At 40.6% G+C, this 19801-nt stretch overlaps 5 protein-coding genes across 5 annotated transcripts in view; 3 read left to right on the top strand and 2 right to left on the bottom strand.

The window, feature by feature from the left end:
* The window catches only part of LOC128744658 (protein neuralized), a 71905-nt gene extending 61734 nt beyond the window's left edge, over window positions 1-10171 (bottom strand). Inside the window, exon 1 of the mRNA XM_053841822.1 lies at window positions 9909-10171. Coding sequence (XP_053697797.1) covers window positions 9909-9933 — 25 coding nt within the window. The 5' untranslated portion in view covers window positions 9934-10171. The remainder of the gene's footprint in view (window positions 1-9908) is intronic.
* A 2509-nt stretch (window positions 10172-12680) lies between these two features.
* On the top strand, window positions 12681-13509 carry LOC128744434 (28S ribosomal protein S10, mitochondrial). The gene is made up of 3 exons (XM_053841454.1): window positions 12681-12834; window positions 12898-13139; window positions 13197-13509. The coding sequence occupies exons 1-3, from the start codon at window positions 12829-12831 to the stop codon at window positions 13459-13461; spliced, it is 513 nt and encodes a 170-aa protein (XP_053697429.1). The 5' UTR covers window positions 12681-12828; the 3' UTR covers window positions 13462-13509.
* Window positions 13510-15704: 2195 nt separating this feature from the next.
* On the top strand, window positions 15705-17224 carry LOC128744433 (interleukin enhancer-binding factor 2 homolog). Its single transcript, XM_053841452.1, has 2 exons — window positions 15705-15781; window positions 15849-17224. The coding sequence occupies exon 2, from the start codon at window positions 15889-15891 to the stop codon at window positions 17086-17088; it is 1200 nt and encodes a 399-aa protein (XP_053697427.1). The 5' UTR covers window positions 15705-15781; window positions 15849-15888; the 3' UTR covers window positions 17089-17224.
* A 219-nt stretch (window positions 17225-17443) lies between these two features.
* LOC128739595 (uncharacterized) lies at window positions 17444-18733 on the top strand. Its single transcript, XM_053835090.1, has 3 exons — window positions 17444-17449; window positions 17515-17806; window positions 17868-18733. Exons 1-3 carry the CDS (start codon window positions 17444-17446, stop codon window positions 18440-18442), a joined length of 873 nt encoding a protein of 290 aa, XP_053691065.1. The 3' UTR covers window positions 18443-18733.
* On the bottom strand, window positions 18722-19639 carry LOC128744435 (proteasome subunit alpha type-2). The gene is made up of 3 exons (XM_053841455.1): window positions 19596-19639; window positions 19209-19541; window positions 18722-19147 (listed from the first exon to the last, which is right to left on the bottom strand). Exons 1-3 carry the CDS (start codon window positions 19634-19636, stop codon window positions 18817-18819), a joined length of 705 nt encoding a protein of 234 aa, XP_053697430.1. The 5' UTR covers window positions 19637-19639; the 3' UTR covers window positions 18722-18816.
* Window positions 19640-19801: the final 162 nt, after the last annotated feature.

Here is a 19801-nt window from a genome sequence, read left to right as displayed (position 1 = left end):
TTCATGAATCATGGGGCCCCAACAATCGAACTTTCGTGAGTCATGGAAAAAGTTCAATTGAAAGAGAAATTTTGGTTTAAACTTCGGGGCTCCAACAGTCCCATTTGAAGCTGAATTTTCAATCATCAAATCGGTTGATTTCATAAATCATGGGGCCCTAACAATCGAACATGAAGTTCGGGGCCCCAACAGTCCCATTTGAAGCTGAATTTTCAATCATCAAATCGGTTGATTTCATGAAACATGGGGCCCCAGGAATTGAACATTTGTGAGTCGTAGAAAGAGTTTAGCTGAAATAAAAATTTTGGAAAATCTCATTTTGTGTAACAACGAAATTTTTACTGGGGCCCACCGGGCATTTGCCCGGTTGCCCGGTGGGCCAGTCCGCCCCTGAATTTATCTGATCAGTACAAGCCTTTATTCAAATCCATTTTGGATGCCAAATTGTGAAAATCAAAGAACGTTTGCTTGAAATTCGGTGATTAAAAAGCAGCGTTATCGAAACTTGACCTTCTGTTTTTATACGACAGACTTCACAGCCAGCTGTTAGAGTGCAGGACAATTGCAGGGCCGGTTGCTACGATCCTATTGACTCTAACAGCCTCTTCCAGTCGAGATTCGAACATACGACGACTGGCTTATTAGGCCAGCGTCATACCTCGAAGCCAACTGGGAGGCAATTACATTCGGTTGATTACATTACGTTTTAAAATTGGTAAGTAATTTTTGTATCGGAAAGCCAACATTTTTTTTTTTTTGCAAATTTGTTCCTAAAAGACATAACTTTTTAACTAAAATTGTATTATATTTTATATTTCTACACAACACAATAATAACAGACAAAACTCTAAGTTAGTCAATAAATAACCTCAATAATCATAACGACTGAAAAGCGATTGAGTGCAGGAAAGATCTCCAGACACCCACGACCCACCAAAAGAACAGAACAGCAGTCTGCTCTTCCTTCCAACCTGCAATTAACAGTGCAGTTCGTAAACTGGTAACATATGCACCGGCAAGGAAATTACGATATACGATTGAGTTCCCAGACGCAACCGAGCGAGCGAGCGATCTAGCATATGTTTGCTCTCGATTTACATTCCCTTGTTCTTCGCTCGCTGATCCTTTCAAGACATTTGGACATTTGGAAAATCATTTTATCTATACACAATCTGTCGAATGCATATTCTCTCAGTCTACTGGCATGGCATCTACTTTTGTTTTTCCTTTTCCCCACATCATTATGATGATACCCGTTTGAATACGTCTGCCGAAGACTGAGGACAGCTGGCACATAAGCAAGAAGAGTGAGCACAGACGCAGAGGGACAAAATAAGGACCCTAACCAGAACAGTTTTCCCTTCGCAAGAAACGTACCTACCCGTCAAAGGAGAAGCGTGCCAAATAATGCGCAAAATCGATTTTGCCTAGCTTCGCTTGGACCCGTACGGTACATTAGCTTAGGCAAACCGCCAAAGGATCCAGCGTCTTGTTGACATTATTGCGTATATGCCTTGGAAAATCTTCGTGCAAGCATCTGGTCACGAATGGCAGTCCTACATGCGTGCATAGGAATGCATTGTATTTAGCCCAGCACGTAAGGTAGAAGCTGGTAGCATACGTAATTAGACAATGAGCCTCCCTTCGGGTGGTGGCTATTGTATTATGAGCTAACTAATATCCTAGAGTATAGGTAGTACTTCTTGCTGGCAGGGTTGACCGCGTGAAGCCACAGGTGTATGAAGCGATCCTAATGAGTCAAGAACAATGAAGAAGGACAGAGCAGATGTGCCGGCGAAGGAAGCGATACCATTTGACCGTGTGAAACATGTTCCCCAAAAGGGTTACAAGCTGTAACTAACAATTTACAACATTTGTCGTACAGTTTTTTCGTTTGATTTAAAAAAGTATAGACATTAAAGTATTCCGAAACCATATCGTATTACGAAGATAACCGAGAAAATGAGTTTTGCTTTATAGAAATAGTTCTAAGCTAATTGACATGGAAAAATAAAAACTATACGAATCATTCTGAATCGAGCAACACGATTGCTAAAATTCTTCAACCGCCAGCAGACGCAAGGTGTAAATCAGACGGCATTTTTTTCTCAGCATTTTCATAGCATCTAGCTTTCAGATGAAATGCACTTGTTCTCGTATTTTTTCACCTTTTCCAGCGTCATCGTCTATCTAACTGGGCTTATTTCCTTCTATCGACGGTTGTTCGGTTTTCGTGCACATTGCGACAGGTGAACGGTACACTACACTACGCAGCAGCGCTGCTCGTTTTTCAATCTTTTTTCTGCCTTCCTTGAAAAAAAGAAAAAAAACCCCGATGATGTTGCACGGAGTTGCCTTAGAAAAATCGTATAAAGATAGTTTAATGATGAACAGCGAAAAGCACAAGCTAAGCAGCCGGTATACATCCTGAACTTAAATGCTGCATCCTGCAACTACAGAATAACATTCGATACGATTGGCAGTAAAGCTTCCGTATAGCCTCTGGCTCTGGTATTGACGGGTGATTTCCTTCGTTTAAAATCATTTCCGCTAGCAATGACTGAAATCGACCAGCACCGATGACGGTTTTTATTTAACACATCTGTGAAACTTTCTCTTATTTGATTCGACAGTTTATGCCATTAAGGTAATATCTGCAGCGTAACAATAAACTGCCATAATACATTTCTAAAAGTGGAAATTTAAATAATTTTGATTTTAGAAAAACTTTAGCATATTTATACATATAATTGACAATTTTTTTAAAATAGTTTTTAATAAATTGAGAGTTTTTTCTCTCATGCGCATAAAAATCAGTGAAAATTGATCAGATGCCTAAAAACGCAGCATCACACAATAAGTGATATTTAGTATGTCAGAAGGCCACTGTGTTAAAAAAAGCCCCTGCGACAGTCTTGAAAATTGTCTTTTGTAGCTCATGGGGCTCATGAGAATTACCCAACAAAGATGTTGAGCTGGACTGTACCCGAATTAGGCTACACAGTTAATAAAATCAATGACTTTCTGGGGATTGAGTTTCCATAAAGAGAGCTTTCGAAAAAACAATGCCTGGAAGACGCAAGAGTTCCACAGGAATACAGCAAATGCGCAAATTTCTAGTTCTGAGTTGCAAAAGCAGCAAATGTCAGTTAAGACCTTGCCGATTCACTTGAAATGATGAAAAGAAAGACAGCGTAAGGTGAGGAACCTCGTGATTGTGCGCGTTAAGATAAATAGTTTTTTAACTACGGTAGGGTCTGGGTAGATACAATGCTTAACTTGTCTACAGCCCTGTACATGATAACAACGGGATGCTATTTCTAGTTTTTGAGTCAGTAATTCGGCTTTTATGGTGCATATGGAAGGACCCAAACAAGATCCACGGCCAATTAAGCTCATTACTCTCGATCCTCTCGCAGTGTTCAGGCATCCATAATAATGAAACTTTATTCTGGCGAGAAAGCTCCCTTAAAGTTTTGCTCTGATTTCAAACCAAATTAGAGGCACATTTAGGTGGTTTGAGAGCCGTAGTTCAGCCTTGCTCACTTACTTATGTGTCCATGTCCTCCGGTCCGGCAGAAGAAAGGGAACGAAATCAGAGATCTCCACTGCTGACGCTTACCCGCCATGGCCTTTACCTGTCGCCAGGACAGGTTCTCGTCTACAGCCCGGATGTCGTTGGCTAGGCTGCGTCGCCATGAGCCTCTGGATCTGCCTCTTCTACGCTGTCCTTGTGGATTCCAGTCGAGTGCTTCTCTGCAAACCTCGTTCGCTCCTTTCCTCAAGGTGTGTCCGATCCACTTCCACCTACGTTACGAATTCCTGTGACTATCGGCCGTTGATGACACCGACGATGGAGTTCCTCATTGGATATCCAATTATCAGGCCACCAGGCACGAATAATGTATCGCAGGCACCGGTTAATGAATCCCTGCAGTTTTTGCGTTGTCTCCGCTGAGACGCACCACGTTTCGCAGGCATACATCAGTACGGATTTAACGTTTGAATTAAAGATTCGGGTTTTCGTACGTAGAGTGATCTGGTTTGAGCGCCAAATGTTTCGCAGACCTGCAAAGGCACCCCTGGCCTTCCTGATCCGTGTGGCTATATCAGTCTTGGTACCACCATCGGGCCTTGTTTGGCTACCAAGATATTGAAAGGCGCACCTGCTCAACTTGTTGTCCCGTTACTGTGAAGTTGGTGGAATTATCAGTGTTCACTACCAGAGACTTAGTTTTCGCTACATTTACTGTGAGAGCTGCTGCCTGGGAGCTCTCGGAGAGGTCATCTAACTTGCTCTGCATATCGTTTCGGCGTTGTGCGAGCAAGACAATGTCGTCGGCTAGGTCGAGGTCATTTAGCTGCTCCATCGTTAGAGGATTCTGAAATACAGTCTCCCTGGCGCTCTATTGGATTTCATACTCTTGATGCCTGCTACAATTTCATCCAGCGATGGCGCCTACGAGTTGACGTGATTAATTCGACGAACTGTAGGCATCATACGCTGCTGGTTTTGTTGGTCTCTGACATTTGAAACTCACGAGTTGTTCAAAATGCTCAGTCCATCGCTTAAGCTGTTCTGTACGGTCAGTCAATAACTGACCAGCTCTGTCCTTTAACGGCATCTTAGTATTCATCCTGGCACCACTAAGGCGGCGAGAAATATCGCATCGTACAACAAACGGATATTACCATTGGTGGCGGCGGTTTCTCCTTGTTCGGCTAGGGAGTTAGTCCAGGCTCTCTTGTCCCGCCTACAAGCACGTTTAACAACCCTCTCCAGTTCGGCGTATCGTTGACGGGCAGCTGTCTTAGCCGATCTGGTCTGCCCTCGCTCAATGCCGGCTTTCACCTCTCTCCGCTCGTCGATCTTCCTCCAAGTTTCATACGAAATCCACTCCCTCTGCCCGCTGCGCGCTTTGCCGAGAGTTTCATCACTGGTCGTGATGAAGGCGTTCTTGATGCCCGTCCATTGCTCTTCGACGGTTCCACCAGGTGGCAACTCCGAGGCTGGAGATTCAAGTTGTTCGACAAAGGTCTTTTTCACCTCAGGATTCTCCAATTGGCGGACGTCGTAGCGGCGCCCAACTTTCTCCTCCCGTCGTTGGACACGTCCGACACGCAGACGTATCTCAGCGATAACAAGATGATGGTCGGATGCAATATGAGCGCTACGTTTGTTGCGTACATCAAGAAGGCTCCTTTCTGTTCGGCCGTCGGGGGAAACCCACGTGACTTTATGTACTGGTCTAAGGGGGAAGAGCGATCCTCCAATGACCATGTTGTTATTACCACAGAATTCTGAAAATAGCTCCCCGTTTTCGTTCATCTCTCCTAGGCCATGGCGTCCCATGACGCGTTCAAGGTCCGCATTGTTTGAGCCAATCTTCGCGTAGAAGTCGCGCATGTGGATTTGGATGTCCCCCTTTGGGATTTTCTCAACCACGCTGTTCAGCTGGCTGTAAAAACTCTCTTTCTCCTGCAGGTCGGCAGCATCTGTTGGCGCATAGCACTGGATTGCTGTAAGGTTCCTAACCCGTGTTCTGAATCTGGCAACGATTATACCTAGTTCAGCCTGGCTATCCGTAAAGATACCGATTTTCGCATGTCTATATGTCGTTTTGAACATACTTTGATCCAGATGTATATTGCATATATTTCTGTTTGGAAAATGGTGGGCCATTTATCTAGCGGAAGAATGGGGCCAGTCCCGGCATAGTGGTTAGCATTCACGCCTCTCACGCCGAGGACCCGGGTCCAAATCCCAACCCCGCAAAAGTCACGAATGACCCAAAACTGGTTTAAGTGACTATAATCTAAACAAAAAAATCTAGCGGAAGTGCTTCCTTTAGTCCAGGTGCTAGACTTTCGAAGCCTGTGTGCTGGGACTCATTATTTTATTTTTGTTTTTTAAAATTTTTATTTATTTATTGTTTTTCGGGGAAGAGAAAATGCTTTTCGTATTGATTTATCTGTTAGCCAAGGTATTCAGTTTTACTAAGCGACAGTGCTCAAAATATAGTAGTAATTCTATTGGGTTTCTCCATGGCAATACAGTAGACTCTCGGAAAAGTTAATCGATTGGGGAATGGGTCGATTAACTTTTCCGAAATATTAACTTTTCTGAGTAGTCCTAAGAGTCATCGAAAATGATAAATACAAAAGCGAAAAATATATTCTCGGATACAGGATATACATTTTTAGGAATCTGGAAGTTGTAATGTAAAGAAATATGTAGCAAGATCCTTATGAAATGATAGTTAGTTCCTTTCAGTAAATTTAAAATAGTCGGTTATTCTAGTTTACTTTTGATTTTTCGTAGTCTACGACAACGTTTTGACAATGTTCGCGCTTATTTTTTGATTTGTACTGTTCCTTCTTTTGCATTTAAAATTCAATCTGAGATGCCGCTTTTCCAGTTTGTTATCAAAAATCCTGAAGCAACTATGTGGCCGTATTGAACTAGTACTACAACTATCCGGTACAAGAATTTAATTTAATCCCAGCTATGATGATACTCTGTATTAAGTTGTGGAAAGGCGATAATAAACCGAAAAATGAGAAAGATAAAAGGAAACACACGCGTGTGAATGAACGCTTTGGACAACCAATAAATTTAAACTCTCAGAAAAGTTAAGCCAAAAATTAACTTTTTAGAGCGTTGCATGAGAGCTAATATTCGCTTAACTTTTCTGAACAATTAACTTTTCAGAGAGTTAACTTTTCCGAGAGTCTACTGTATTCCTCATCACGTAGTGCAGGCACCTTGCTGGAATAACTTCGGTCCTGTTTGGCTAAATAACTGTGTATAGGCTCCAAATGGCACCTTCTAGTACGGAAAGTACTAGGGAATAATACAATGCTCGTAAACAGTACGGGTTAGTGAATTCTAGGGCACAAAACTCCGAATTTCGATTCGCTTCTGCAACGACATGGGAATAGTAACCTCTGAAAAACATTTGATGGTCCAGTCCCGTTCTTAACCCCGTAAATCTGCTGAAGGGTTCTCCAGATATAAAATAATTCCCATGAATTGGATACTTTTTGCGTGAGAAATAGATCACAGAGCACTCGGATACAAGCAAGCTTCGAGCACACCAATCGCAAATGTCATTCAGATGTTACTAAAGTTTGTTACTTTACATCGTCAGTATGCGTTAAATATCGGCCTTACACCTTCCAGACGTCGTTGAAAAATAACTAAAAAAAAGCAATGGTCCCAGATCACTCCCTTGTGATACGCCCGAGAAGTTCGTGATGCATTGTAATTCATGACCGCATGACCTGAGCTGCGTTTTCCTTAACCTTAATGCAGTGTGAAGTAAGTTGTGCTAAATTTGTGGCTGTTTGTTCTGAAAATATTCCTGGACATGTTGATCCGCTGAGATATATGTCTTGTTCAGTATTGCGAAGCCCACACTCGTGTGGTCAAATTTTCTCACACGCGTACTCATTCTAACGAACATGCCGGCATAAGCATCCTTTTCGGACTCTCACTTTATTTATTCATGCAATGCGACGGGTTTTTGCAAGCGTGTATTTAACTAACAGCTACAGTCATCGCTCTCGTTCGTCATTGCAACTCGAGCTGCCGACACCGATCACTCGCGAGGGCTCGCACTCTCGTCCGTGAGTAGAATCTAAGAGAAGAAAAAGTAATGCAAAATCTGTATCCCAGTGCGCCACTAGTCTCACGAGTTATTTGACTCGCTAGTAAGCTATGTAGAAAGAAGATATGAGGCTGTGCTTTCGCGAGTGTGTAGGTAGCAGAATATCGGCACACGACCGTACCGAGCTGTGCTTTCTTCTGCACATGAAGATGTAAAGGTAGCAAGCATAGCATTGCCTCCATAGTTGCAGTTGGTGTCATGCGCATGGAACTGGTCACTGAAAGATATACCAGGCGTTAAGCTTTGTTTAGCTTGACCTGCGCAGTCACTACTATTACCTTGGGCCACCATACAAAAGCGGTATACGTTAGCCCGTGTAAAAGTAGTGTATGAGCTAATTGAGCTTTCAGTCCCCAGGTTTTGCCAAACAGTGAGCTGCATGCCCTTGTGGCCATTAAGAGTATAGTCTAGGAAAGTGGGCCAGTTCAGTTTTTGATCCAAGATAATACCCAAATGTTTAACCTCTTTGCTGAAGCTTAGGCTGATACCATTCAGTATAGGGGACTCCTAATGGTATGTCTCTTCCGCCTAGTAAATGTTATATATAACGACTTTTTTGGTGGGGTTTGTATTGCCCCTCTGATAAACGCCATGAAATAGTGGTATTTGGAGTTCCTTGCATATGGTTTGACAGCACAACGTGAAATCTCCCTTTGAGGATAAGTACTTCGTCGTCGGCGTATATCATAGCATCATAACCATAGCCTCATACCTTTCTGAGCTCTGCGGCATCGGACGGATTCTTTAGTTTTGCATGAAGCTTGAGGTCGCCAGCGAATGAGTCGCCGTAATTGATGCAGTAAATTGACCTCGTTGAAATAGATGAGGAAGAAGATCTCTAGATAAAACAGTCGATATTGATGTCAACCGTGTTAAATATGCGCAACCAGATGATATTATTGCCGAAAGCTCGTTAATGAATAGCGAAAACAGGAGGTTCAATGTTACTCCCCTGGGGTACGCCGGAAACATTTGTAAATACAGTAGACTCTCGGAAAAGTTAACTCTCTGAAAAGTTAATTGTTCAGAAAAGTTAAGCGAATATTAGCTCTCATGCAACGCTCTAAAAAGTTAATTTTTGGCTTAACTTTTCTGAGAGTTTAAATTTATTGGTTGTCCAAAGCGTTCATTCACACGCGTGTCTTTTATCTTTATTTCTCATTTTCGGTTTATTATCGCCTTTCCACAACTTCATACAGAGTATCGTCATAGCTGGGATTAAATTAAATTCTTGTACCGGACAGTTGTAGTAATAGTTCAATACGGCCACATAGTTGCTTCAGGATTTTTGATAACAAACTGGAAAAGCGGCATCTCAGATTGAATTTTAAATGCAAAAAAAAGAACAGTACAAATCAAAAAATAAGCGCGAACATTGTTAAAACGTTGTCGTAGACTACGAAAAATCAAAAGTAAACTAGAATAACCGACTATTTTAAATTTACTGAAAGGAACTAAGTATCATTTCATAAGGATCTTGCTACATATTTCTTTACATTACAACTTCCAGATTCCTAAAAATGTGTATCCTGTATCCGAGAATATATTTTTCGCTTTTGTATTTATCATTTTCGATGACTCTTAGGACTACTCAGAAAAGTTAATATTTCGGAAAAGTTAATCGACCCATTCCCCAATCGATTAACTTTTCTGAGAGTCTACTGTACTTCTAAATGAGAAGCTCCAATCTTAGCACAAAATGATTGATATTTCGCCGGAATATAATTTTATCTCATGTTGACAAGGTATAAGGTATTCTGAAAAATTTGGTATATTCGTCGAAGCTACTACAAATTAATTGTCAATATGTAACTCAACTATGAAAAAATGATGTGAAGTTCACAGAACTTTGCTTAAAACATAATCTTTACCTGAAAATTACTCTTTTTTATTAAATTACAGACCTTCAGGAGCTATTATAACTCGGTGTGTGTAATTGAATTTCTATTTGAATGAACCAATTTTCCAAGCATTTTTTATGGAAATATTGTAATAGCATTTCGACAAATTACATTTCATTAAAACTACAAGTTTACATTACTTTCAAAATAAAACGAGAATATTGATAGGTCATTGCCAAAGGCCAATGACCCATCAATATTTCCAATCAGAATAGCTTGCAAAATGCCTCTGCATAATCTCTCCAGCGGCACTTTATTATATAAGCCAGGAGGCAAAAAGGATTTCGAAAAAAAAATCCCTTTCCATATAAATCTAGGTGTAACAAGTTCGACTCACCGGAATTGCTAATAGTTTGTCCCATTGCACTAACATCCGGTCTCGGCGAAAAACTTCAATTGCACCGATAGTTAATAGAAAATTAATGACACTGGCACTGTTCGATTACATCGGCGGCGGCAGTAGCATTCTATAGCTAACACATTCCAGTAAGATTTTTTCACATCTATCGGCACTAGGTAGTATCGACACTTATCAAAGTTTTCACGGGAAACTGCTACACTCAAGTAAGAATAAATTTGCTAGACCGACTTGATCTGTATTTGCACTGGTAATTGCGTTAGTAACACAGATGTTTCTATTTATTTTAAATGATTCTACTTGCGGTTAATAAAAATGCTTTTGTAAGCGCAGAAGATAAGAATAATGTTTTCAGCATCAGCTGTCAATGTCTTCGGTCTTCGCATGACGGAAAGGTCATGTTTGCGATGTTTCACTCCACGGTCACTGCACGCTCTCTTAATTTACTGTGAAACTGTGTAATATATATTTACTTAAGGCCTCATGGAGATTTTTAAAGACATGCCGAGTTTTTTTATTCTATCCAGCTTTCCACGAGCGATAACGGAGGATATTGAGCACAAGTGGGCACAATCTTATGACATTCATTGGAGGAGCGTCGAGTTCGCCCTGACGGAGTTACTATGGATACATTCATGATTGTTTGTTGTTCGAATGTAAAAATGTAAACATTGTTCAATTTTGCAGATCAGCTAAAGAGGAACATAATTGAACGGACAAGTTTTATGGATTGTGGCTTTGCAGTTTTCGCAAATTTCAGGGAGAATGTCCAAATACGCAACGGAAAGTTTCTTATCAAGTCGAGACGCTGTTCGAGAGCAAACTTGACAACGGCTCGACCAACATGAAGTTAATGTGTAATGTTTCGAATGTTTAATTCGCACGATTGTGAAAAAGTATCCTGAGCCATTGCCTTCAGCAAATTATGGCCGCAAACCACTATAAAAGTTTGAATCCGTTTAGTTATGTTCCACTTCAGCTGATCTGCAAAATTAAACAATGTTTACATTTTTACACTCGAACAACAAACAATCATGAATGTATCCATAGTAACTCCGTCAGGGCGAACTCGACGCTCCTCCAATGAATGTCAAAAGATTGTGCCCACTTGTGCTCAATATCCGCCATTATCGCTCGTGGAAAGCTGGATACTTTAGCTAAGTAGATTCTATTCGGGTTGGAACTGAATATGTTTGCGTTCTTATTCCTCATAGAAAATTCATCTGGGGTGACATTGCGATTCTTGTTTCGAGTGATTTTGGTTCGTAACGCCCATTCGTTTAACGTGGTCGAAACGAACCAAAATCACTCGAAACGAGAATCGCAATGTCATCCCTGGTTTCAAACAGGGAGAATCAAATTAACAAATAATAAGCTCATGTCTAATTAGAGCACAGTGGATCCCGTTCGTTTGAACGATTCCTCATGCAAACTAACGGGGTTAGTTTTTAATTTGAACAACTGGTAACCCTCAATATGCTGGAGCTTGTGTGAACTGGCTTCTCTACTCTTTGTTATTGTTTTTGTGGTTTGAATCAGTTGGCAGTTGCCAGCAGCAAATATTTCATTATCCGACCGGATTTCTACCATAATCGTTGGGAAAACGCAAAGTGAAACAGATTAAGCATGCTCGATTAGTACAAACAAATCGTGTTTATGCATTGTCTGCATAAGCAAATGATGTCATATTGAGAATGACATTTGAACCATTTACGTTGGTTACCCTACAAAGTGACTTAAATTTCACAGCAGAAAATTCACGTTTCGAAAATTCGATGCCACTATGTTTGTTTACCAAAAGCTGTCAGAGCTGCTGCGCTCGTATCCAGTGATGCAAAAATTTCGAAAAACTTTGGAATAAAAAATTGCAGTAATGTAACAAACATGCTTGCAGCATAACATGTGATGTTTTTAGATTCTATCACACAATTTTCGTTAAAAATATTCTGAAAATAGAAAATAGCATGGAAACAATTTGATTAATATTGTTTGAAGAGGAAAAACGACTGCTAATATTCTCTATTAAGAAGCACTGCAATGGCTCTATTTAGATCGCAACACTGATTGCAGATCTTTGACTGTTTCCTTGCAGTTTCTGTGCATTTAGTCGTTTCATTGCAACCTGCAATATTGCGTATTTATACCCGCATAACAGTTCCATCTTCATAGAAACTAGGACTGCTATGCGAATCGCGGCAGTATATACACGAAATACATCGTAATTTGTATTGCGGAGTTTGCCCCTATTCATTTTCTGCGTTGCAATTTAGCAATGGTTCAGTTTTTCGTTATTGCCTCCTCACTGTACCCCTCCTTGCTAGACGAGCATATTTTCAATGTATTTAGTAAGTACAGCATAATTATTATTAAAAAACGAATTAGCGTAGGACTCGTAAAATTGGTGCAAGGTACAATAACTTGTTTATTTGTCGCGGTAATCTTTTGGTTTATTATTTTTATCAGGAAGCCCTGTGTGAATATTTCTACATATTATTAAACATAAATGAAGATAGAATTAACAAAAGAGCGAATGTCGCAAGCGTAAACAAACCGAGTGAGGGTTGATTTTCCTATGCTGGTCCAACAAAAAATAACTCTCGCTCGTTTTGTTTACATTTGCGACATTCGCCGTTTTGTGAATTCTATCAGGAAATATTTAATTCAAAGTTAAATATAACCGATTAGTCGTGTACATGTGTTGTTATGTCAATTACGCAAAACATCGCCAAGTATTTTCATCCATGAGCCAGTGAGTGAATGTCAAAAGGAAAAGGTTGGAAAAATTGGATTTCGAATAAACGAAATACGAAAAGTTTACTGCTTAAGTTTTAATGCCCTGTATAAGAAGTTGAGTTTCCTAATAAGCAGTTACTAATATCCTAAAACTAACAAACACATAATGCAGGTAATGTATTATCTTACCAATTGACCTCAAAGTTATTTGTATCTATATTTCAAACACTTTCAGGCGCTCAGCCTTCGCCTCATGCGATTACCAAATATTTGGTCTGCCGGTGCACGGTTTTGTTCTGGAAATGTTTCTCAAGGGACTGCCAATACCTTAAGTAGCACGGAAAACACACCTATTCCGGATAAACTGTACAGCCGAATTGAACTGGAAATGAAAGGTATCGATCCGGAAGTCATGAAAAGTTACGCATATTTTGCCAAGACTGCCGCTGAACACTTGGATATCGAAGTTGGCAAACAGTAAGTTCTGGTACTTGCGATGCTTATAAAGACACAATTAACATATTCCGATTATAGTTGGGCTTTACGAAAAGCGACGAAGGATCGCTTGACGCTACTAAAGTCGGTTCACATCTACAAGAAACACCGGGTTCAGTATGAAATTCGAAACTACTATCGGTTTATGCACTTTCACAAGCTCACCGGATCCACTGCTGATACATTTTTGGAATACATCGAACGAAACTTACCGGAAGGAATAGCCCTTAAGGTTACCAAGGTAGAGCTGCAAGAACTACCGGAACACTTGGATCCCGCAAAATTGTCAAATGTGCCAGTTTGATGGATTTTTTTAGTTCATTTAAATAGAAACAGCAATTTATCCGTTCGTTAGTAGGTATATTAAAATAGAAGCTAGTTTTTGATTACTTTTTAGAGAAAATAACCTGCAAACTTAAGTTTTGCTGTATCAAAAGTTACTCTACTCTCGTAGAGTAACGAAATGAACCTGACCTTGGGTTCGAATTGAAATACTGATCCAAAGACTGGTTGCAGTTGTAAAAGTATCCTAGTATTTGTTATGACAGTGTTCTTTCAGTACTTGTGCTAACTTTCATTTAATCGTTCACTGAAGATTATCAAACAGTTAAAACGTCTTGATTTACTAATCAACTTTGCGGAGGACTTCTTGGTCTTGAAATATTCCAAAATAAAGTTGATATTTGCTAGAACAAAATGCTCCACCGACCAACACGGATTTACGCCTGGTCGATCCATAAGCACAAACATTCTTGATTTCACGTCAACCACATCCCAGATGGAACAGAAGGCACAAAGGGGCCATCCAGATACCACGTGGACATAAAAATACCAATTTTCAACCCCCCCGTCCCGCTCCGTGGACAACCGTGGACATAGACTCAACCCCCACCCCCCTACCCTGTTTGTCCACGTGGACACTTTTTTTTCTTATGTGAAATTCAACAAACCGAAATGCATGGTGCTAAATCCTGTTTTCAACTTAACTTATTCAGTAATTAAAAAAAAAATAGGGAAAAAGCTTACGTAAAAGAACGTTGTAATGAGCATGTTATCCAGTTTAATTCTTCTGCTCATAGTGATCTTGTTTATTGCGAAATATTATCGACTACAAGAGCCCGTTTCAGCACGATTTTCGCTTGACGATTCATCTCCGTCAAGAGTATCCCTGTCCAACCAGAGTGCCTCAGCTTGGATATTGATTTTACACAACATAAGATCTTTCCGACGTGGTTCGTAAAATTTTCTGAGGGCGAATCTTTTAAAAATACGTTGCCCATGGATATCCTTTTTGTGGTGAGCTGTATTTGCAATCCACATTTGACGTAAGCGCGGATTATGCCACATATGCACTCTTGTAATGCTCGGTGCACATATCCCTCAGAAGATAACACTTTCCTTGAGTTTGAAAACAAACGATCAATGGTTTATGCTAATATGTATAATAAAATCAATATTTCTCTTTCTAGTTTCTATTTTTTGTATGAAAAAAAAACTTGTCCACGTGGACATTTCCCATACCCCCTCCCCCTCTTCCGTGGACAAGCGTGGACATTTTCATACCCCCCACCCCCCTCTAAGGTGTCCACGTGGTATATGGATGGCCCTAAATTGATGTGGTCTATATGGACTTAACCCATTCACCGCTATTCTACATTTCGAACGGATTAGTTTTTCGAACGAAATTTCGGCCAGCAAAATCAAATGGGCAAAACATCTCGCCGAACGAAATGAAGATATGTTCGAAATAAATACAGAATAGGGACAATTATGTCAGCGAAAAAAATTAATACGAGATATCATTGAAGCCCGGGTCATAAGATTACATTCGATCGTATAGATAAAAAAAAATACTGCTGCAGCAAATTTTGCGACTCGGCGCATCTCGGAATTTAACGAAATCCTCAGTTCCTACTTACATGACAGAGCTGCAGCTTGACTCCTGCTTCTCTTTCCGGTTTACAAACTTCTCGGGTGTAGCTCAAGGCAGTAACATGGAAACCCTTCTCTTTTTGCTGTTTATGAACGATATTGCTTCACTGCTTGTAGTTGAATGCAAGCTGATATATGTTTAAAATTTTATTCAGTTATCGTGAAATCTGATCAGCTAGTAACTGTCAGTTGATTTTGACAAATGAATGATCGTGAATTGAATAACAAAATACGTTCAAGTTTTTTCCTTATGAAAACTAGTTTTTCCGACTTTCCTTTCCATTACATTAAAAAATAATTGTTAGAAATATTTTTATTAGGGTTTTCTTTGATTGCTGAGAAAATTTCGTTACTATTTTATAAAATTGTTTTTCTTAAAATGCTTATTCAAATGTATTAAATGTTCGTGAAAACCGGAAAACTTCCATTAGAGTTTTCTGCGAAAGTAGGAGTTTTTAAACGGGCCCGTGTAAATATAAATACAAAATTCCATGCACAAATTGCTTATAAATCTACGCATCTGGCACCGCTGCTTGTCCTGAGTACCTGCCTGTTTTCAACTCAACGCACTGTCATATTTTATCATCGCAACGCGAAGCGCAAGCAGTCGATTTTTGTGTGCGATTTTTAAAACATTTTCAACTAAATAAAATCCAGCGATTTTCTAATTTTACTGCTGCTTCTACACCTCGGTAAGCACAATTTGTTAGTAAAACTAACCAATTGTTAGTTGTTGATGAAAGATATTTAATTTTCCAGACAAAAAGTTGGATTTATTCTACCGGCAAATCGATTAAACATGGTGCGAAGTGGAATGATGCGTGGAGGTCGCGGTGGCATGGGGATGGGAATGCGAGGAATGCGCGGTGCTCCCTATATGAACAAGAAGAGCTTCCTTCCTCGACATCCATTCGACCTGACTTTGGCCGAACCGGCTTTCGAACGGGTTTCACCAGCAGCGGATGATTCGGTACTCACCAACGCCTTGCTCAAACGTAGCCAGGATCTGACACCAACTCCCCAGGAACAGACGGCCATCTCCAATCTGGTTACCAAGGTACAAGCCGTACTCGACAGTTTGGTGGTAGCTCCGGGTGAGTTCACTAAGTGTCAACTGGATGAAGTTCGGCAGGTAGGTTCTTTCAAGAAAGGAACAATGATGGCTGGACACAATGTAGCCGACGTGGTTATCATTCTAAAAACATTGCCCACCAAGGATATTGCAGAAGTTTTAGGCAAAAAAGTTGAAGAAGATATACAGAAGTCAATGAAAACCGAAGTGGTTCCCAAGGCGGAAGCGATATCATTGGAATTCAGTGAAAATTGTTTTGAAATTTCTAACTCACTGGCGAAGGTTCGCTGCTTGATCGCTACTCTTCCGCAAAATATTCGCAAGTTGGATGCCGAGAAACACATTGATTTTAAGGTGGTCCAGAGCCATTTAGCATCCATCAGACATGCCCGCTGGTTTGAGGAAAATGCACATCATTCCAGTATTAAGGTACTGATTCGAATTCTCAAAGATCTGGCCAGCCGTTTCGATGGTTTCGCACCGCTAAACCCTTGGATTTGCGATTTGCTGGCACATTCTGCCATTATGAACAACCCAAGCCGCCAGGCACTGCCCGTTAATCTGGCCTTCCGACGAATTTTCCAACTCCTTGCTTCGGGCTTGTTCGTTCCTGGCTCAGCCGGCATTACCGATCCTTGTGAGGTAGGTCACATTCGAGTGCACACATCGATGAGCTTGGTTCAGCAGGACGAATGCTGCATGACCGCCCAGACGCTGGTGCGGGTGCTTGCCCATGGCGGCTACAAACACATTTTGGGCTTTGTTGAGAACACTACCGTTGCGAAGGAGATGTCCGTCTGGGATGGTGTGGTCGTCTCACCAATGGATCCGGCATACGAAAAACCAACGGAAAAGAAAGACGGCGACGACGAGGATATGGAATGCGTCGAGGAATCCACTATGGAAGCGGAAGACAACGGCGAATAGCTGCGATGCTCTGCAAAAGACGTATTTATATCACATTATAAAGGAAATATTGGTCATTAAGCTTAGCATTTATGATGCTTTAAATATATATTCTGCACTCTGTAGTATTCTAATTGGATTAATAAACTTTATACGTGTGGATTAAAACATTTAGGTATTGCAATGTTCTAAAGAAAACTTCCACAGCTATCAGTTCTCGTTTTTATCATTCGTATGTACCATACTAGTGACTTATGATACCAGAAGTTTTTCTCACCAGTGAGAAAATCGTTCTTCTTGTGGGAAGCAAGTTTTCCACCCATTTCATCTGTCACATATTGACTGCGAAGGAAATCGATATTTACAAACTGGAAAGATGGGGGTAAGTTTTCCCAGATGAATCTGCTCAATTTTGCGATAAACTTTTCATCACACTTGCCATTTCAGAAAACCCATCTCGTTGACAGCAAGTATGATTTGGCCAAGTGCCAGATGTACAACGAGAAGAACTCTTTCGCCTTCTGGATTGTAATCATCCTGCTTTTTTCGCTGGCCCTGGGAAATCTTTGTCTGACTTTAGCCATAACAGGCATACTAAAGATCTACAAAGGCATGGAAAATATCGAACTGATCCAGAATGAGGATACGGTAAAGTTTTTCGGTAATATCGATTTCGATCGGATCTATAAGCAGGATGGAAAATTGGAGAGTTTTCATGAGGAACCGATGGTGATAACAGGTAAGGAAATGTTCAAACCATGTACCTAGAAATATTTAATGGGTGTGCACTACATTCTAAGGTGAAAATGGACCAGTATCAGTCAATTTGGTCAATCGAAACGGTCATTCACATAACAAAATTCACCTTTCGAAAAATGGCAGTGTTCTGAAGGGTGTCAATCACATGGAAGTGAAGGATGCTCTCTCAGGACGGACGGTTTTCTCGACGTCGCGACCTACCTACAATATGCCCCAGGGAACCACCATCCTACACACCAATCAAGTTAATGCCGGAAGAATCGCTTCTCCCATCAACGACACGCTAAAATTTCAGACCCGCAATAAATTTACACTGAAAGGCACCGAAGGGACCCGCCTGGAGTCCGAGGAAATCATTTGGACTGCGGATCAGAATGTATTTCTTAAGTCGGACAATGGCAGTATGGTTATCGTTGGGGCAAACGGGGTTTATATAAATGTTAACAGTATTCCGATTGTACAGAGCGATCATGGACTGCGAACTGGCAACAATCAGTATAAACTATGCGTTTGTTATCCTCAGGGAAAACTGTTTCGAGTACAGGTTCCAAAATCGCACAACGTAAGGGCAAGCTGTACTTATTTTAACAGCTGGAATGATCCATGTGCTAATTAAAGTGAAAAGGTTATTTGTTTTGAGTTTTCAGCTAAAGAAATGAAATACGCAATTGTCTTTATATAAACCACCAAAAATAAGGCCATAAATTCATGCAAAATAGTTTCTATTACAATCTAGTGTTAAGCATAATAGAAACAGTTTGAATAACTGCCAGTTGAATAATTAATATCCATCATGGATATAAACTTATACCAAATAAGCTCTTTGCCGTAACGTTACTACATTAAAGTTTTTTTTGTTTATAATTCATTAGCAATTCATAATGTATTGAAAATACAATACCAAAATAGAAATAATAATTCTCGTAATCCTTTTTATTGAATACCGAAAAACTTCTCGAGCAAAGTTTAGAATACAAAATTTTTAAATATTTACGGAATATTAGCCAAGTAATCCTTAACGTCGGCTGGGTCCAGCCGCCGGAAACCGTTGGCATCGCAGATGCCTACCTCAATGTTATCGGCGTTCATTTGACCCTCGAAGCCTTCCTTCAGCGTAAGAATTGCCGTATGAACCGCATCGTCCAGCTCTAGGTCCTCACTGTAACGTTTCTCCAGGAAGGTCTTTCCGTTGATAGCATTTTTACCCATAGCGGTAGCCTTCCAAGCAAAATAGGCTCCCGAGGGGTCACACTGGAACAGATACGGACGATCGCTATCCCAGCCGCAGATCAGCAGCGAAACTCCAAAAGGTCGGACTCCGCTATAAAAAGTAAAGATAAGTCTAAAATTTTTCGCAACGGAAAACCAATGTGTTCTCTTACCCGGATTGGGTGTACTCCTGCATTACGGTCGCAATTTTCTGCACCAATTGCGAGGTAGGAATTGGCTCCCGGTAGGTCAGATAATAATTCTGAGCTATTTTACGAGCCTGCTTCACCAACAGCCGATAGTCCGGACCCATACCGGAGTAGATCATTCCGATGTGATTGGTTACCATTTCGACCTTGTGAACGCTATGTTCGTCATACAGGATCGACTTCTGCTTGTTCTCGGTAGCAATGACGACTCCATTGGAAGCTTTAATTCCAACCGATGGCGCACCAGCCGTGACCGCTGCCAGTGCATACTCAATTTGCACCAACTTACCGGATGGACTGAAAATTGGATTATTAGTGAATTTCAATAGTGCCTCGGTTTCTATTTCTTACCTAAATGTAGTCAGAGAAAAACTGTAGCGTTCCGAGGCCATTGCGACAACCGCAGTTCTCAGGAAACACGGTTAAATTAAGTAAAAACGAATTAATACAACAAAACGGCACAATGCGCTTCTACACCTTGCAACGAAATTAAAGAAACAGCTTATTCACGAAGTTTGACAGTTCGACGTTTTTTGCTTTGCTCAAAATGAGAATGA

This window comes from Sabethes cyaneus, chromosome 3 (assembly GCF_943734655.1).
Source record: "Sabethes cyaneus chromosome 3, idSabCyanKW18_F2, whole genome shotgun sequence".
Lineage (NCBI taxonomy): Eukaryota > Metazoa > Arthropoda > Insecta > Diptera > Culicidae > Sabethes > Sabethes cyaneus.
This window is presented reverse-complemented; position numbering and strand designations above follow the sequence as displayed.